This window comes from Nipponia nippon, unplaced genomic scaffold (assembly GCF_047370975.1).
Source record: "Nipponia nippon isolate SJK-2023a ecotype South Korea unplaced genomic scaffold, ASM4737097v1 scaffold_1, whole genome shotgun sequence".
In the NCBI taxonomy this organism is placed as follows: Eukaryota; Metazoa; Chordata; class Aves; order Pelecaniformes; family Threskiornithidae; genus Nipponia; species Nipponia nippon.
The window spans coordinates 166,349,423-166,364,024 of record NW_028262290.1 but is presented as its reverse complement, the minus strand read 5'-3'; the positions used below and the strand labels follow the sequence as shown (position 1 = coordinate 166,364,024).

The window sequence follows — 14,602 nt, the reverse complement described above, 5'->3', positions numbered from 1 at the left end:
CCCACGGCTGGGGGACGAGTCCTGCGAGGGTTCCCCATCCCACCCCCCAACCCCAACAGGGTCCATGACAGCTCCCAGCTCAACCCCACCACGTGCATCCAAATGGTGGCACCCCCTTTCCCGCGGCATGGGGGGACCCCTGGGTGCCCTACTCCCATCAGCCTCACCCAGGTTGTCCCGTAGGGCGCTGGCCTCCAAGTGCTGGTCAAAATTCAGGTTGGGCACCAGCTTCAGCCTCATCCGGGAGTAGGTCTCGGCGCTCGACAGCTTCCAGCGAACCTCCGGTGGGTTCCTGGGGGGCAGGTAGGGGTGAGACACCCTGGGGACCCCCAGCCGTGCCCCCCTCCCTGGGGACCGAGGCAGGGGCTCACCGGTCAGCCCAGGCGGAGCGGGGCGAGGTGAGGAGGCGGCACAGGGACCGCCACTGCTTCAGCACGGTGCTGTGGTGGTTGTTGGCCTGCTTGAGCACGTTGGCGTGCCGGATGTTTTCTGCTTTGGCGCGCTTCGCTGCCGGCTCCAGCACCAGCTCCTGTCGAGGGAGCAGGAGAGTGAAGTGACAGCAGGGGCTGGGGGACATCCCTGAGGTGAGGAGCATGTCCGTGGGGTGACATCCCCAGGGCAAGGAGAACGTCCCCAGGACGATGGACTTGGGGTGAGGAGCACATCCCTGGGATGATGTCCCTGGGTGAGGAGCATGTCCCCAGTGTGAGGAGCACACATCCAGGAGCACACCCCTCCTGGGATGAGGAGCACATCCCCAGAACAATGTCCCCAGGATGAGGAGCACTTCCTGAGGGCAATGTCCCCAGGGTAAGGAGCATGTCCCCAGGGTGACATCCCCAGGATGAAGAGCACATCCCCAGGATTAATGTCCCCAGGATGAGGAGCATGTCCCTGGGGCAAGGAGCATGTCCCTAGGATGACATCCCCAGAGCGAGGAGCATGTCCCTAGGGTGATGTCCTTGGCATGAGGAGCATGTATTCAGGGCGAGGAGCACACCCCTGGAATGATGTCCCTGGGATGATGAGAACATCCCCGGGATGATGTCCACGGGATGAGGAGCATGTCCCCAGAATGATGTCCCCAGGATGAGGAGCACATCCTGAGGATGATATCCCCAGAGTGAGGAGGATCTCCCCAGGATGACATCCCCAGGATGATGAGAACAACATCCCCAGGATTAACATCCCCAGGGTGAGGAGTACGTCCCTGGGGTGAGGAGCATGTCCCCAGGATGACATCCCCAGAATGAGGAGCATGTCCCCAGGATGACATCCTTGGGGTGAGGAGCACATCCCCGTGACCCCAGATGATGTGCCTGGGGTGAGGAGCACATTCCTGAAACAGCATCCCTGGGCTGATGAGCATATCCCTGGGCTGATGCCTCCGGGATGAGGAGCACATCCTGAGAACCATGTCCCCAGGGTGAGGAGGATGTCCCCAGGATGACATCCTCGGGATGAGGAGCACATCCCCAGGATTAATATCCCCAGGGAGAGGAGCACGCCCCTAGGATGACATCCCCAGAGCAAGAAGCACATCCCCTAGATGACGTCCTTGGGGTGAGGAGCATGTCCCCAGTATGAGAACATCCCTAGGGTGATGTTGCCCTGCGAGGACTGGGCAGTACCTGGAACATCTTGCGGCTGGCCGCCTTCTCCTGCTCCCGCCGCTGGGAGCTGCTCATCATGGCATCGTAGCAGGCGTTCCAGAAATTGGACATGTGGTCGTGGCTCTTGGCGAAGGTGTCCATCTCAAACTGGGCCATGGTGGGCTGCACCTACCAGGACAAGTGGGGAGGCATTTACAGGGCTTGGCACCCATCAACCATCATCCAGGCTATGAGCACCCCTGCCCTGGAGGTCATCCCTGCAGGCTGTCCCAAGCCGGTGGTGACATGGGGACCCCCCCGCAGCACGGACCCATCTCTAAGCCTGGGAAGATGTTCCCCCAACAGCGATGCCACTCCATGCCCCATGGCACCCACGTGCTTCTCGATGAAGCCCCTCCACTCCGGGGTGGTGCAGAAGAGCTGGAAGTCCTCGTAGAAAGTGGGGCTGCCGTTGGTGGGGGGCAGCGAGGGCAGGAAGAGCTGCAGCTGCAGGGTCTCGTAGCACTGGTCCATGAGCGTCCGGATGATGGGCACCAACCAGGAGAAGGTCTCCGACTTGGCGTCCAACGAGCGTCGCAGTGGGGTCTCCAGCTTGCCCAGCAGGTAGCAGGCCTCGTCCTTTTTGGGGGCCGAGGCGGTCTGCAGCAGGCTGTGCAGCTTCACGTACGCCAGTGAGTGCAGCTGGGGGGGGACATGGGACATCAGATGGGGCCACCTGCCCTGCCCCAAGGGGTCTCCCCCCGAGCCCCAGGAAGGGTTGACCCACCTGGGGGTCCTGCAGCATGATGTAGCCCACGAGGATGCGTAGACCCATCTGGGCCATCTCCTTGAGGTCGGAGGTGCCGTTGGCCAGGTGGTACCAGACGCCCAGCTTGTCCAGCAGACTGCTCACCCCCTCGTAGATCTGGGGGGGCACAGTGAGCCCCCCGCCCAGCCCCGCACCCCCCACCTCCCCAGCCGGCCGGGCGCAAAGCCCCCAGGTCTGTCCCCGTCACCCAGCCCGCCTCGGCTTTGCTTGGCGTGGGTTTGGGCTGTGGGCAGGGGTTAGGGGCAGGGGTTAGGGTAGGGTAGAGCCCCAGCCCCTAACCCTAACGACAAATTAGGTAGGGTTTGGCTTTAGGGTTATGGGTTGGGGCTTAGGGTATGGGGTTTTGGTAAGGGTGTAGGGTTAGGGTTAAGGGTTAGGACTGGGGTTAGGGCTAGGTCACAGGATTGGGCTTAGGGTTGAAGTTTATGACAAGGATGTAGGGTTAGGGTTTAGGATTAGGATTTAGGAGGTACAGTTAGATTTATAAATTAGGTTAGGTTAGATTTATAGATTTAGGTTAGATTTATAAATCAGGTTAGGGCTTAGGGTATCGGATTAGGATTTCAGTTTACAGTAAGGTTGTAGGTTTAAGGGTTAAGGGTTGGGACTGGGGTTAAGGCTAGGGTACAGAACTGGGGTTAGGGCTGAGGTTTATGGCAAGGATGTAGAGTTAAGGTTTAGGATTAGGATTTAGGAGGTATGGCTATGAGTTGGGGTTACAGTTTAAGGTTAGAGCTTAGGGTACAGGGCTAGGGATTTGGGTTTACAGTAAGGGTGTAGGGTTAAGGTTAAAGTTTAGGATTGGGGGTTAGGATTTAGGATCAGGGTTAGGTTTTACAGCAAGAGTGTACGGTTAGGGTTTACAGCAAGGGTTAGGGTTAGATTTACAGATTATGAGTTAGGGTTATGGTTTAGGGTTCAGGCTTAGGGTATAGGGCTAGGGGGTTGGGTTTATGGTAAGGGTATAGGGTTAAGGTTAAAGTTTAGATTGGGGGTTAGGATTTAGGATCAGGGTTAGGGTTTACAGCAAGGGTTAGGGTTAGATTTACAGGTTATGAGTTAGGCATAAGTTTTAGGGTCAGATCTTGGCATATGGGGTTAGAGTATAGGATTGTGTTTATGGTCACAGTGTAGGGCGAGGGTTAAGGGTTAGGATTAGGGGTTAAGGCTAGCATATAGGATTGGGCTTCACAGCAAGGGTGTAGGGTTAGGGTTAAGGCTTAGGGTTAGAGCTGGGGTTTATGGCAAGGGTGTAGGGCTAAGGTTTAAGGTTAGCTTTAGGGGTTAGGGTTGAATTTACTGGTTATGGGTTAGGGTTATGGTTTAGGATTAAGGCACAGGTTATTTTCTAAGGTTAGGTTCACAGGCTGCAGGTAGGGGCAGGGTTTAGGGTCAGGGCTATCATCAGGGTTAGCGTTAGGGTTCAGAGCTCGGGTTTGGGACCAGGACCCCCTTCTCCTGCCCATCCACCTTCTCGCTCCACAGGGCCTGGTTGTTGTGTCCCTCAGAGAACAAGAAGTCCTGGAGCAGCCGCAGCAGCTTGAGGGCGTTGTGGGTGAGGCCGGGCAGGGCGGCCTGTCCCGACTCCTTCAGATCCGTCAGCGCTGACTCCAGCATCATCTCCAGCAGGCTGCGGGAGAGCAGGCAGCTCCGTAGGGTGGTCCTCCCTTGGGGTGCGCCCCTTGGACGTCACTCCCGGGCAGGACTCACCTGCGCTTGATCTCATCGGGGGATCGTACCAGCTCACATGCTGTCCCCAGCTTGGTGAGGACGGAGAAGACCTGCCCGCGTTCCCTCCACGCCGCGTCGTCCCAGCCCTCCACCCCGCGCCAGGTCACCGAGAAGACGATGTTGGTCAGGAGGTTGCACAGCTCCTCCTCGGGTGTTTGCTGCCAAAGGGGAGGAAGGGTGAGATGTCCGGTGTCCAGCGTAGCCCAGGGTGGTGGGCATGATGGTTTGGGGCTCACCTGGGGGTTGCTGGTGTTGGAAACATTGTCACTGGGCAGTGTGTCCTGGTAGCTGCTCTCATCCAGGACGTTTGAGAGGCTGGAGCTCTTGCGTGCTCGCATCCCCGGGAAGGGCTTGAAGCTCTCCAGGGGCGAGGGGGTGCCGGGGCCGCTGGCGGGGGTCTGCGTGCCGCTTTCGGCCGTGGCGATGGAGCTGGTGCTGGCCAGATCGAGCCCCAGGTCGAAGGGTGAGGTGGAGAAGGGTGAGAGTGGGTGGTAGACACCATCGAAGGGAGGACCATCACCAGGGTTGGAGGATGAGCGGCTGGCCCGGTCAGAGGAGTCGAAAGACTTGAAGTTGTAGGAGTGGAAGGACTTGGTGCGGCCGCTCGGGGAGATGGAGTGGTCGGAAAAACCCTCGGAGAGCTCCTGGTCCGAGGCCTCGTAGCCCAGTGGCAGGAAGACGTCCAGCTCCTGCAGCTCAGCTGGCGGCGGGCTCGTCCCCTCTTTGCTGGAGGGGTCTGAGAAGCGGAGGAGCTCCAGGCAGCCCCCGTTGCTCGCGATGCTCAGGCTGTGCTGGCGGGACTCGTAGGACTCTTTGACGTAGAGCTTGGTGAGCGTGTCCTGCCAGCCGGCCAACCTGGCCAGCTGCTTCACCATGTCCTGCTGCGCGTAGATCAAGTGGAAGAGCTGCAACAGAAAGTCGGGGGGAGACCTGATGATGTTGCCCCAGCTCCTGGTAGCCTCTTGGGGGGTTGGCCCCTCCGAGGGGCAGGATGCTTGAGCACCCCAGATCCTCCACAATCATCATGGAGTGCCGTGGTTGCATCACCTCCATGCTGGCACATCCATGTGCCGGCAGCCCTGTGCCCGGGGTGTTACCACCATCCCCATGGCCCCCGCATTCAAGCATGGCTGAGTGCCCGTGGGTGGCTCTGGGGAGCTCAGCCCCAGGGTGACCACTCGGTCACAGCCCCTTGTGCCCATAGCCCCGCTCACCTTGCGGCAGATATCGAGCCGGACGGTCAGCTCGGCCCGGTGGGACAGGTAAACTATGGCCACCAGGTCCTTGTAGCTGGGGGGGTCTGTGGACAAGAAGAAAGAGAATGGTGGTGGGACAGGTCCTTCTGTCCCCAGAAGCCACCAAAGACCCCCAGCCTCAAGACTGCCTGAGCCTTCTGGGAAGCCACCAGTGATGACCCCATGGCACGCGTTTGGGATGGGTGGCTAGGGCCAGCCTGGTTTTGGCAGGGCACATGGTACCTGCCCCGAGGACCTGCTCTGAGAGGCAGCGGAAGAGCAGCATGGAGCCGGGGATGTCACTGAGGCAGGCGATGAGCCCTTGGTACCCGATGTCCTTCAGCTTCAGGCGGTTCTTGCTGCGCTCGGGGACCTTCTCATACTTCAGCATCTTGTAGAGGACCTGGCAAGGTAGAGAGGGGTGGCCACCCTGCTGCGGCAAAGTTCCTGGCCGCTGGGGATGGCAAGAGGTTGGCACTGGGGACCCTCCTTACCTTGAAGACCCTCTCCCGCACTTCATCTGAGAACTTCTTCTGTACCAACAGCGAGAAGAGGACCTCCACGTGGCCCGGCTCAAAGAGGAAGGTGAAGAGCTGCTCCTGGGCAGGCGAGCCCTTCAGCAGGCTGTGGATCAGCTCCAGCGCCCCGCAGACCTACAGGACATGGGGCTGGTTGTCCACTGCCCTCCACGTGCCCCACCAGGACCTCAGCAGCTTCTCCCCACCCACTGCCAAGCGCCGGGCCAGCCCACAGCACACCGAGGTGCTTGGGGACCAGGGTGGCGTGGTGCCATACCTGCTGCTCATCCTGCGCCCCAGCCACGTAGCTCAGCAAGCTCTGCATCTCCTCCCCAGAGAAACTCCTGCAGAAGAAATCCTTCACCAAGCTGAAGAGGGATGTCTGCACTGTCTTGATGTCGTCGGTGGCCGTGGTCTTCTCCCTGGAGGTGCTGATGGACAGACATGCATGGGCATTCCCTCTGGGGATCTGCACAGCCACTCTCCTGCCCCTTGTCACCTACCGCCAGCATGATCCCAAATCCCGCCAAGAAGCCTGAGGAGCTCCGGGGCAGCCCGGTGTGGACACCCCTTCTGGCCAACCCTGCCCACTGGGAAATGTCCACCCCATGCATTTGGGTCTCTGCAGGGTGTGAGCACCCCCAGTATCACGGACACACAGAAATGCATCAGGTCAGGCAAGAAAAGGGCATCAGCTTGTTGCAGAAACCACCATGCTCTTGGTTGCTCCTGGAGGGATGCTGGGGGTGGATTTTGGGGCTGACCAGGCACAGCTCTGGGTGGAGGCTTGGCGATGGAGCATGGCCATGGGGAATGGAAGGTCCTGCACTCACCGCCATGCTCCCACACCAGAAGATTATCACCATGAGGTGCTTGCAGGGGGAATATTGCCCCAAGCAAATGGTGTCTACCCCAAACCGCAGCTCCGAGGGATGAAGCCCACCACCACGTCAGCACTGGGAGGTCCCGGCTACAAGTGGCAGCTCACCTGTAGTACGTCCGGATGGAGTCGAGGATGTACTGCACGCCATACTTCTTGCAGATGCGCTGCTTGTGGTCCTTGATGACGTTGGCCAGATACTGGATATGACCTGCGGGAAGAAGGTGTGAGTAGCCATGGAGGCCGGTGGGGATGGAGAACACCCCCAAGCTCCTCCAGTTCACACCTAAGCGGACGGCGAAGTCGCTGTTGCTCCAGATGCGGAAGTCGAAGAGGAGATGCTGGTAGAGGAGGTGCAGCAGGAGCCCGCTGCCCTCGGAGGCCATCTGCTCCATCAGGATCTGCGAGGCCATCAAGGTGCTCATGTCCAGCAGCGGACCGGAGACCTGCCATGGGTGAGAGGGGAGGCTTGCAGCCCCGGCATCCCCCTTGGGGAATGGCCCCGAGGACTGCGGGACGGAGCCTTTGGTAGCCCCCCACACCTTCTGCAGCAGCGCCCCGATGATGGCTGGCCCGTGGCACTGCACCAGGCTCTCCTGGTTCACCGGGTGGTTCTGGATGAAGTTCTTCACCAGCAGCAGGAAGGCGGCCACGGTGTTCCTCTCCAGCCTGCTCTCTGCAAGGCACAGGGCAGAGCCCCACCGGTAGCTGTGAGCCCTGTGCCCACCCAAACACCTTCCTGCAGTGCTGCCTGCGTCTGCCTGCAAAGGGCATCCTGCAGACCCCACTGCCAACTTTTCTCTGCAATTTTTTTAGCCTGTTCCCCTATTTTCCCCAAATTTAAGCTAGTGGAAACCTCCGATGTTCTGAGCGTCTTAGAAATAAGCAGCTGGGTATCGGGAGAAAGCCCGTTTCGCCTATGCAGGAGAAGCCTCCTGCATGAGCCCAGCCCTACTATAAGACACCAGAGATGCCACACAAAGGCAAGCCAGAGGTAAGCAGGCCGGAGCCACCCTCATCTTCCCAGAACTGCTTGTTTATGACTAATTAGGTCATAGCAACATCAAAAGATATCAATGGTTTCTCCATTACCCCATAACCCTTGGTGTCCCAGGCAAGACCTCTCATGCCCATGGGAGCCACCAGCCCGCTCCAGGCAGCACCCACGTAGCAGCAGGGTTACCTCCAGCCACCCGAGCAGGATGGCTTCCACTCCACGTCCCCTGAGGTCCTCACCTGAGGACTTGCCCAGCGGGATGAGCATGCCCTGGGCGTTCCTGGAGGACGTCAGCTCTGGCCCCACCAGGTCGTTGGTCTCCTGCTCATCCTCGGGCTCCTCCTTCTTGGACACCACTTGCTCGAGGAGGGGCAGCAGCACGCCCATCCCACCCACGCAGTTGACCACGTCCTGCCGGAGGGAGGTGAGAAGCTTTGCCGGGTGCTGCGTGGTGACGGCAACGTAGAGGAGGAGGTTGCATGTGCACCCGGGGTCTGTCCTGCCTACTCCCGGGCTCAGCCCAAACCGGGGAGAGCCAGGCCCTGTGGCTAGCAAAGATCGGAGTGTGCCCTGACCCATCCTACAGCACACACCTGAAACAGGTCCCCAAAAAGCACCTGTTCCTCTGCACCACCCACGGTGCCCACCCTAGATACTGAGGACCTATGGGGCGGACAGGTCCTTAGGGGACCCATGGGTGATGCAGGTCCTTGGTGGACCCAATACCATGTAGCAGAGTTGCTGTAGGGTCCAGGGGAACCACCATGGCCATCCAACGCCCCTTGGGGTTCCTGCCCCTGCCCCGTACCCCAGGAGGGGCCCAGCTGCCTCCACGCCATGGGGCGGATGGGCCAGGATGGACCACCCTGTGCCCAGCGTACCTTGATGTCCCAGTTGACCACCTTGTGCCCCGTCAGCCTCCCGTCCAAGCCGTGGCTGGGAGAGAGGTCCAGGCAGATGTTGTTCCTGCAGGCCTAGAAGAGAGCACCATGGGAGCATCTTCATGCTCCTGGAGATGTCACCTATGGCAAAGGGTCTGCCAGTGCTGTCCCCATCCCCGGGGGGGTGGCTTTCCTCACCTGTGGGGTGTAGTACAGCAAAAGCTTGCTGCTGAGCTCCACCAAGTCACCTTCCAGTGTAAACGGTGATGTGACGTTTGGCCCTGGGGGAAGAGGACTGGGGTGAGCTGGGGCATGGTGGAGGAGACCTTGGTTGCCACCAGCACCTCCACAGATGTCCCCCACATCCCACCCTGACATACCCGCACAGAAGAGCGCCTTGACCTGGGCTTGCTGCAGAGCCTCGCAGAAGATGGCCACGGAGCCGAGGTGACCCTCCAGGGAGGTGGGGCTGCCCCACTCGGTGTCCTGGCTGCCGGCCGCTGTGGTGGCCACCACCCCCTCTGTGGGGGGCTGAGTGGGGATCCAAGAATGGGGGCCCAGGGCGGCGGGGACGGACTGGGAGCGGCCAAGCGCGGGGCGTGGGGGGAAGACGAGCTCTGGCATGTGGGATGCTGGCGGGTGGCTGGTGGTGGTGGCGGTGGTGGTGGTGGTCCGGTGGCCCGCGGAGCCGATGCAGCAGGAGGTGAAGGACTGGAAGGGAGAAGGAGTTGTGCTCGGCCCCCAGCCCCATGCCATGGGGAGGGGTCCAGCTGGGCGCCAGGGGGGTCCCCCACCTCATGGAGGGAGGGGAAGCGGAGCTGTGCTGTCTTCCGCAGGTGCCCATCGGTGTAGATGCTGACGATGTTCTGGCCGAAGGGCCGGCGGCCAGCGACGTGGACAATGTCAACGCAGTGCTGCAGGGAGAGGGAGGGGGCATCAGGCATTCTGCTGTCCTCGTTGCCCCCCTTGATGGGAATGGGGACAGGGATGGGGATGATGCTCACCCAAGCCGAGTCGCTGAAGGCAAACTCCGGCAACGCCACGGTCATGTAGTCCTTCTTGGTGCAGACGGCCACCACCAACACGCCACCGGCGGTGAAAAACGCCTCAAAGCCCGTCCCGCCGGCTGTGAAGAAGCTGGTGGAGGAGAAGCATGGTGGGGATGGTGGTGCTGCCCCTCCTCATCCTCACCTCAGCCCCCCTGGTGCCTCCACTGAGCATCACCTGTAGAGCTGCCTCCTCTTCGGCCTCACTGGTGGCTCGGGCTCCTCCTCGCTCAGGCACAACCAGGCGTGGAAGGCGAAGGCACCACCGGGCCACTTCTGGATGGTGGGCACCATGATCCCCGCCATGCCGGGCGTCAGGTCGAAGCACTGCAGCGCTCGGGGGGGTCCCTCGACCCGCGCCATCCCCGAGAGCGCCCGGATGACGGGTGCCGCGTAGGGATGCGGTCCCTGACCCCGCTCGTGCCGCAGCAGCCGCAGCAGTTGCCGCAGCTCCCCGGGGCGGATGGAGAGGCTGCCCAATGCCCGCAGCAGCTCCAGTAAATTTTCAGAGCAGGCAGCTGGCAGCGCCGGCTCGGTGGCCAGGGCACCCAGCAGGCAGCCCACCATGCCCGCCTTGACGCAGGTGAGGCGGCTGGGCAGGGAGGCTTCACAGAGCCGCCGCAGCCAGCCCGAGAGGAAGACCTGCAGCTCCTGGCACGCCAGCGCTGGCAGCCAGGCCAGCAGGATGAGCAGGGGTTGCTCGTTGCGGATGGGGCGCACCGGGAAGGAGCTGTGGTCGCCCTCCACTGCCTGCCAAAACACAAGAGCTGGTTGGTGCAGCCCTGATCCCGTGGAGAGGGACAGATCCTCCCTGTGGCCACCCTGGGTTGGCAGCAGAGACCTCGTGCATGAAGCCTCTTGGAGACTCCCGTGCATCAAGCAATCAGAGACCCTCATGCATCAAGAGTCTTGAAGACACCTGTGCATCAAAAGTCTTGGAGACCCCCATGCATCAAGGGTTTTGGAGACCCTTGTGCATCAAGCATCTTGGAGACCCTCGTGCATCAAGCGTTTTGAAGGCCCTTATGCATCAAGCATCTTGGAGACCCTCGTGCATCAAGCATCTTGGAGACCTCCATGCATCAAGCGTTTTGAAGACCCTTGTGCATCAAGCATCTTGGAGACCCTCGTGCATCAAGCATCTTGGAGACCCTCGTGCATCAAGCGTTTTGAAGGCCCTTATGCATCAAGCATCTTGGAGACCCTCGTGCATCAAGCATCTTGGAGACCTCCATGCATCAAGCGTTTTGAAGACCCTCGTGCATCAAGCATCTTGGAGACCCTCGTGCATCAAGCATCTTGGAGACCCTCGTGCATCAAGCATCTTGGAGACCCTCGTGCATCAAGCATCTTGGAGACCCTTGTGCATCAAGCATCTTGGAGACCCTTGTGCATCAAGCATCTTGGAGACCCTCGTGCATCAAGCATCTTGGAGACCTCCATGCATCAAGGGTTTCGGAGACCCTTGTGCATCAAGCGTTTTGAAGACCCTTGTGCATGAAGCATCTTGGAGACCCTTGTGCATCAAGTGCCCTGGAGACTCCCATGCATCAAGCATTTCAGACTGCTGTGCATCAAACACCCTGGAGAGCCCCATTCATCAAGCATTTTGGAAACCCCCATGCATCCAGCACATCGGAGACCCCCGTGTGCCTTGGAGACCCTTGTGCATCAAGCACCTTGGAGACCCCCACGCATCAAGCACCTTGGAGACCCTGCCGCATCCAGCAGTAGCAGAGCAAGCAGTACCACATCAGAAAGGGCTCAAAACTCCCCAAAGCTGAGCATGACTCCAAGCTAAAGACGGCGCCAGGACCCCTCGGGAGGAAGCTGATGGGAAACTAGCAGGGTGGAGAGGACTGAGGGGTGAGGAATGGGGCTGCCGGGGGCCAAGTTCCACCACGAACCACCAGCACCGAGGGCTTTGCTTGGCGTGGAGGAGAAGCAGGCATGCTCACCATGTTGAGGAGCTCCTGGAGCAGACGTTGGGTGGGCTGGCCCTGGCTTCTCAAGACCTCGTAGAGGTGGGCATAGCCGATGCGCTCCTTGAATACCTCCTGCAAGCACCCGGGCATGTGGGACCCTGCACCGAGCCCCACCACGTGCTGCTTTCACCCCAGCCCACCTTGCTGCTTGAAAACCTCTCAACCCAGCCATTTTTGGGGTGTCTCCCCCAACCTGGTCCGCTGCCCACCTTGGCCGAGGGCGAGTTGCTCATGATGGCGGTGAGAACCCCGATGGCGTGGACTGCGATGGCGTCAGAGCTGCCGTCGAAGACCTATGGAGACATGGGGGTGGTGGGTCTGCTGAGCCATGGGGCGGCAGGGACACAGACTGCCACGCACGGTGGTTTGGTTATGGGGCGGCCCCACTTGGTTATGGGGTGGCCCCACATGATACCTGCTGGAGCCTGTCCCCGTCTGGCGGCCGCACGGGGACCTTGTCCCGGGCTTCGCCCGCCTCCCATGAGCTGCTGAGGTAGAGCTGTGGGACACGGGGTGGGCGTCAGCCCCAGGAAGAAGCACCCAGTACGGGGTGGGGGGAAGAGGGAAGGGGGTTATGGCTTGTCCCCACCCGGGGATGCTGCTGCACCACGGCCGCCCCGTCCCGATATCGTTTAGAGCCAGGAAGGGTGAGGATGGAGATGACGGTGCCCAACCCCGGTGTCACCAAAGCAGGACACCAGTGTGGCCACCCCGGTACCTTGCTGTTTTGGAGGAGGCGGATGATGTGCTCGAAGCAGTTGTTGCTGAGAAAGACAGCTTGGAGGACCGGCCGGTCCTCACAGCTCAGCATGGCCGGGATAGCATCTACGGCGAGGTGGAGACGGCTCAGCGCCCATCCCGCGTCCCCATCCCCATCCCCGCCGCCAACCACCTACCCAGCATGAGGACACGGAGAGCGATGAGGCTGCCGGCCGCCTCCGGCGCCAAGGAAGCGACGGGCAGGTCCGAATTGAGCACCCTGAAGTAACCATCCAGGAGGACGCGCAACGGCACGGGGCAGGCGCCGGGGCTGCTGCCATGCAGCACGTGGACCACGGCCACCACGCCGCGGAGCGCCAGCTCCAGCAGCCCGGCGACTGGCGGGGTCCCCCCGCCTCCCCGCCGCAGCACCCCCAGCAGCACCTCCACCGTCGCCGGCGTGATGGCCCGCAGCGCGTTGGGCTGTCGGGATGATGGAGAGAGACGGGCTTTTATGTCGCCTATCGCGATATAAAGTCCTTTATTCAAGCTATTAACGCAGAGCCCGACGTCGCCAGCGCTGCAGGTTTTACCCATCTCACTGCACCCTGCTCCTGGGTGCGTGCAAATTAATTTAAAGCAAATTTCAGAACTATTAATTAAATCCTGATTTTTAAGCGTTGGGTTAATTAAAACCGATTTCTGCTCAAATTTATTCGGGCAAGAAGTTCTCATCTGCCACCCTGCAGCCGAACCGGTGGTGAACCAGCGGCTTCAGCTCAACTCCCTCTTTAATTTATTAAATTATTTTTTTTAAGGTAAAACCCACTGAATTTAGGGCTGGAATTTTAAATACAATTTTTAAAAGGCTTTTGAAAATTAAGCGGTTTAATTCCAGCCTTCATCTCGCTTGGAATAAACCAGACTTTGGGGTTTATCGTTTGGATGCTGATCCCAAGTCCTCCCTCATCCCCTTCCCAACGCTACCTTGGATCCGGAGAGGATGGCCCCAAAAAGATGGATAAGCCGGAGCTGGAGCGTTTCAGGGAGCTGCCCTCCGGCTTGGAAACTCTCTGTGAGGGTAAGGAGGGAAAGATTTACTTCGGGGAGCAAGCGGTAAGAAAAAAAATAGGGAAAAATTCCTTTTTTCACCCAAATCCACCCCCAAAACCAGCCCATGTGGGCACTGGACCCTGTGGATGATGGAGGGGATGAGGATGCTCAAAGTTTTTGCAGCTCTGGTTGCGCCGTGCGAGGTTTTTTTGCCCTAAAAAATAGGGGTTTTGTTCAAAACCAGGCTTCAGTTTGGGGATTTACAGGCGGTTGGGTGCCTTGGGAGTTTTAGGTGATTTTTTGCAACGTCTTTGCCTCGGAAGGGGTTTTTTGGGGGCTTCCCCGGAAAACAAAAAATCCCCTTTGCATTGATTTTTGCAGGCTCCCCAGGTTGTGCAGGACTTAATCCCTGCTTCGGGATCCTATACCTGCCCCCGGGACCCCGTACGTGCCCGTATGGGCACGTACGGGGTCCCGGGGGCAGGTATAGGATCCTATATTTGCCCTTGAATCCTATAGCGATCCTGGGGCAGGTATAGGCTCCTATATTTGCCCTTGAATCATATAACAACTCTGGGTCAAGTATAGGATCCTATGTTTCCAGGGGGAGGTATAGGTTCCTATATTTGCAGGGACAGGTATGGAATAACCTGGGGCAGGTATAGTATCCTATATTTGCCCTCCCCTACAGGCACGTACGGGGTCCTGGGGCAGATATAGGATCCTATGTTTGCCCTCAAATCATATACTGATCCTGGGGAAGTTATAGACTCCTACCTCTGCAGGGGCAGGTAGAGGATACCCTGGGGCAGGTATAGGATCCTATATCTGCCGGGGCAGGTATAGAATAACCGGAGGCAGGTATAGAATCCTATATCTGCCCTCAAATCACATACCTTCCCCTGAATACTATACACCCCCCTGGATCCTATATGTGCTCCTGGATCCCATCCCCACCCCAGCATCCCCTCCCTGCCCTGGGATGCTCTCCGCACCCATGGATCCCATACTGACCCTCTCCCACTGCCGGAGCCCCAGCTCGCCTGCCGCAGGCCCCTCCTTTACCTTGGAAGAAGGCGCTGAACTCGGGGGGCAAAGGGGCCGGGGCGAACTTGTATTTACTCTTCTCCTTTGCGCTGACGACTTCCCTGGAAAG

At 59.5% G+C, this 14,602-nt stretch overlaps 1 protein-coding gene across 2 annotated transcripts in view; it reads right to left on the bottom strand.

Annotated features, from left to right (window-relative positions):
- Positions 1 to 14,602, bottom strand: part of NBEAL2 (neurobeachin like 2) — a 29,242-nt gene that overhangs the window by 6,540 nt on the left and 8,100 nt on the right. For both annotated transcript variants that reach the window (XM_087732238.1, XM_087732230.1), the window contains exons 6-34: positions 14,512 to 14,594; positions 13,381 to 13,466; positions 12,591 to 12,876; positions 12,413 to 12,519; positions 12,110 to 12,193; positions 11,904 to 11,987; positions 11,668 to 11,766; positions 9,888 to 10,459; positions 9,668 to 9,800; positions 9,458 to 9,577; positions 9,044 to 9,374; positions 8,862 to 8,944; positions 8,664 to 8,756; positions 8,022 to 8,193; positions 7,328 to 7,461; positions 7,072 to 7,231; positions 6,894 to 6,996; positions 6,183 to 6,336; positions 5,882 to 6,040; positions 5,631 to 5,790; positions 5,367 to 5,452; positions 4,389 to 5,057; positions 4,132 to 4,310; positions 3,892 to 4,051; positions 2,380 to 2,517; positions 1,989 to 2,294; positions 1,632 to 1,781; positions 372 to 529; positions 168 to 292 (exon numbers count right to left, since the gene is read on the bottom strand). In XM_087732238.1, the coding sequence (XP_087588364.1) occupies positions 168 to 292; positions 372 to 529; positions 1,632 to 1,781; positions 1,989 to 2,294; positions 2,380 to 2,517; positions 3,892 to 4,051; positions 4,132 to 4,310; positions 4,389 to 5,057; positions 5,367 to 5,452; positions 5,631 to 5,790; positions 5,882 to 6,040; positions 6,183 to 6,336; positions 6,894 to 6,996; positions 7,072 to 7,231; positions 7,328 to 7,461; positions 8,022 to 8,193; positions 8,664 to 8,756; positions 8,862 to 8,944; positions 9,044 to 9,374; positions 9,458 to 9,577; positions 9,668 to 9,800; positions 9,888 to 10,459; positions 11,668 to 11,766; positions 11,904 to 11,987; positions 12,110 to 12,193; positions 12,413 to 12,519; positions 12,591 to 12,876; positions 13,381 to 13,466; positions 14,512 to 14,594 (5,174 nt within the window). The remainder of the gene's footprint in view (positions 1 to 167; positions 293 to 371; positions 530 to 1,631; positions 1,782 to 1,988; positions 2,295 to 2,379; positions 2,518 to 3,891; positions 4,052 to 4,131; positions 4,311 to 4,388; positions 5,058 to 5,366; positions 5,453 to 5,630; positions 5,791 to 5,881; positions 6,041 to 6,182; positions 6,337 to 6,893; positions 6,997 to 7,071; positions 7,232 to 7,327; positions 7,462 to 8,021; positions 8,194 to 8,663; positions 8,757 to 8,861; positions 8,945 to 9,043; positions 9,375 to 9,457; positions 9,578 to 9,667; positions 9,801 to 9,887; positions 10,460 to 11,667; positions 11,767 to 11,903; positions 11,988 to 12,109; positions 12,194 to 12,412; positions 12,520 to 12,590; positions 12,877 to 13,380; positions 13,467 to 14,511; positions 14,595 to 14,602) is intronic.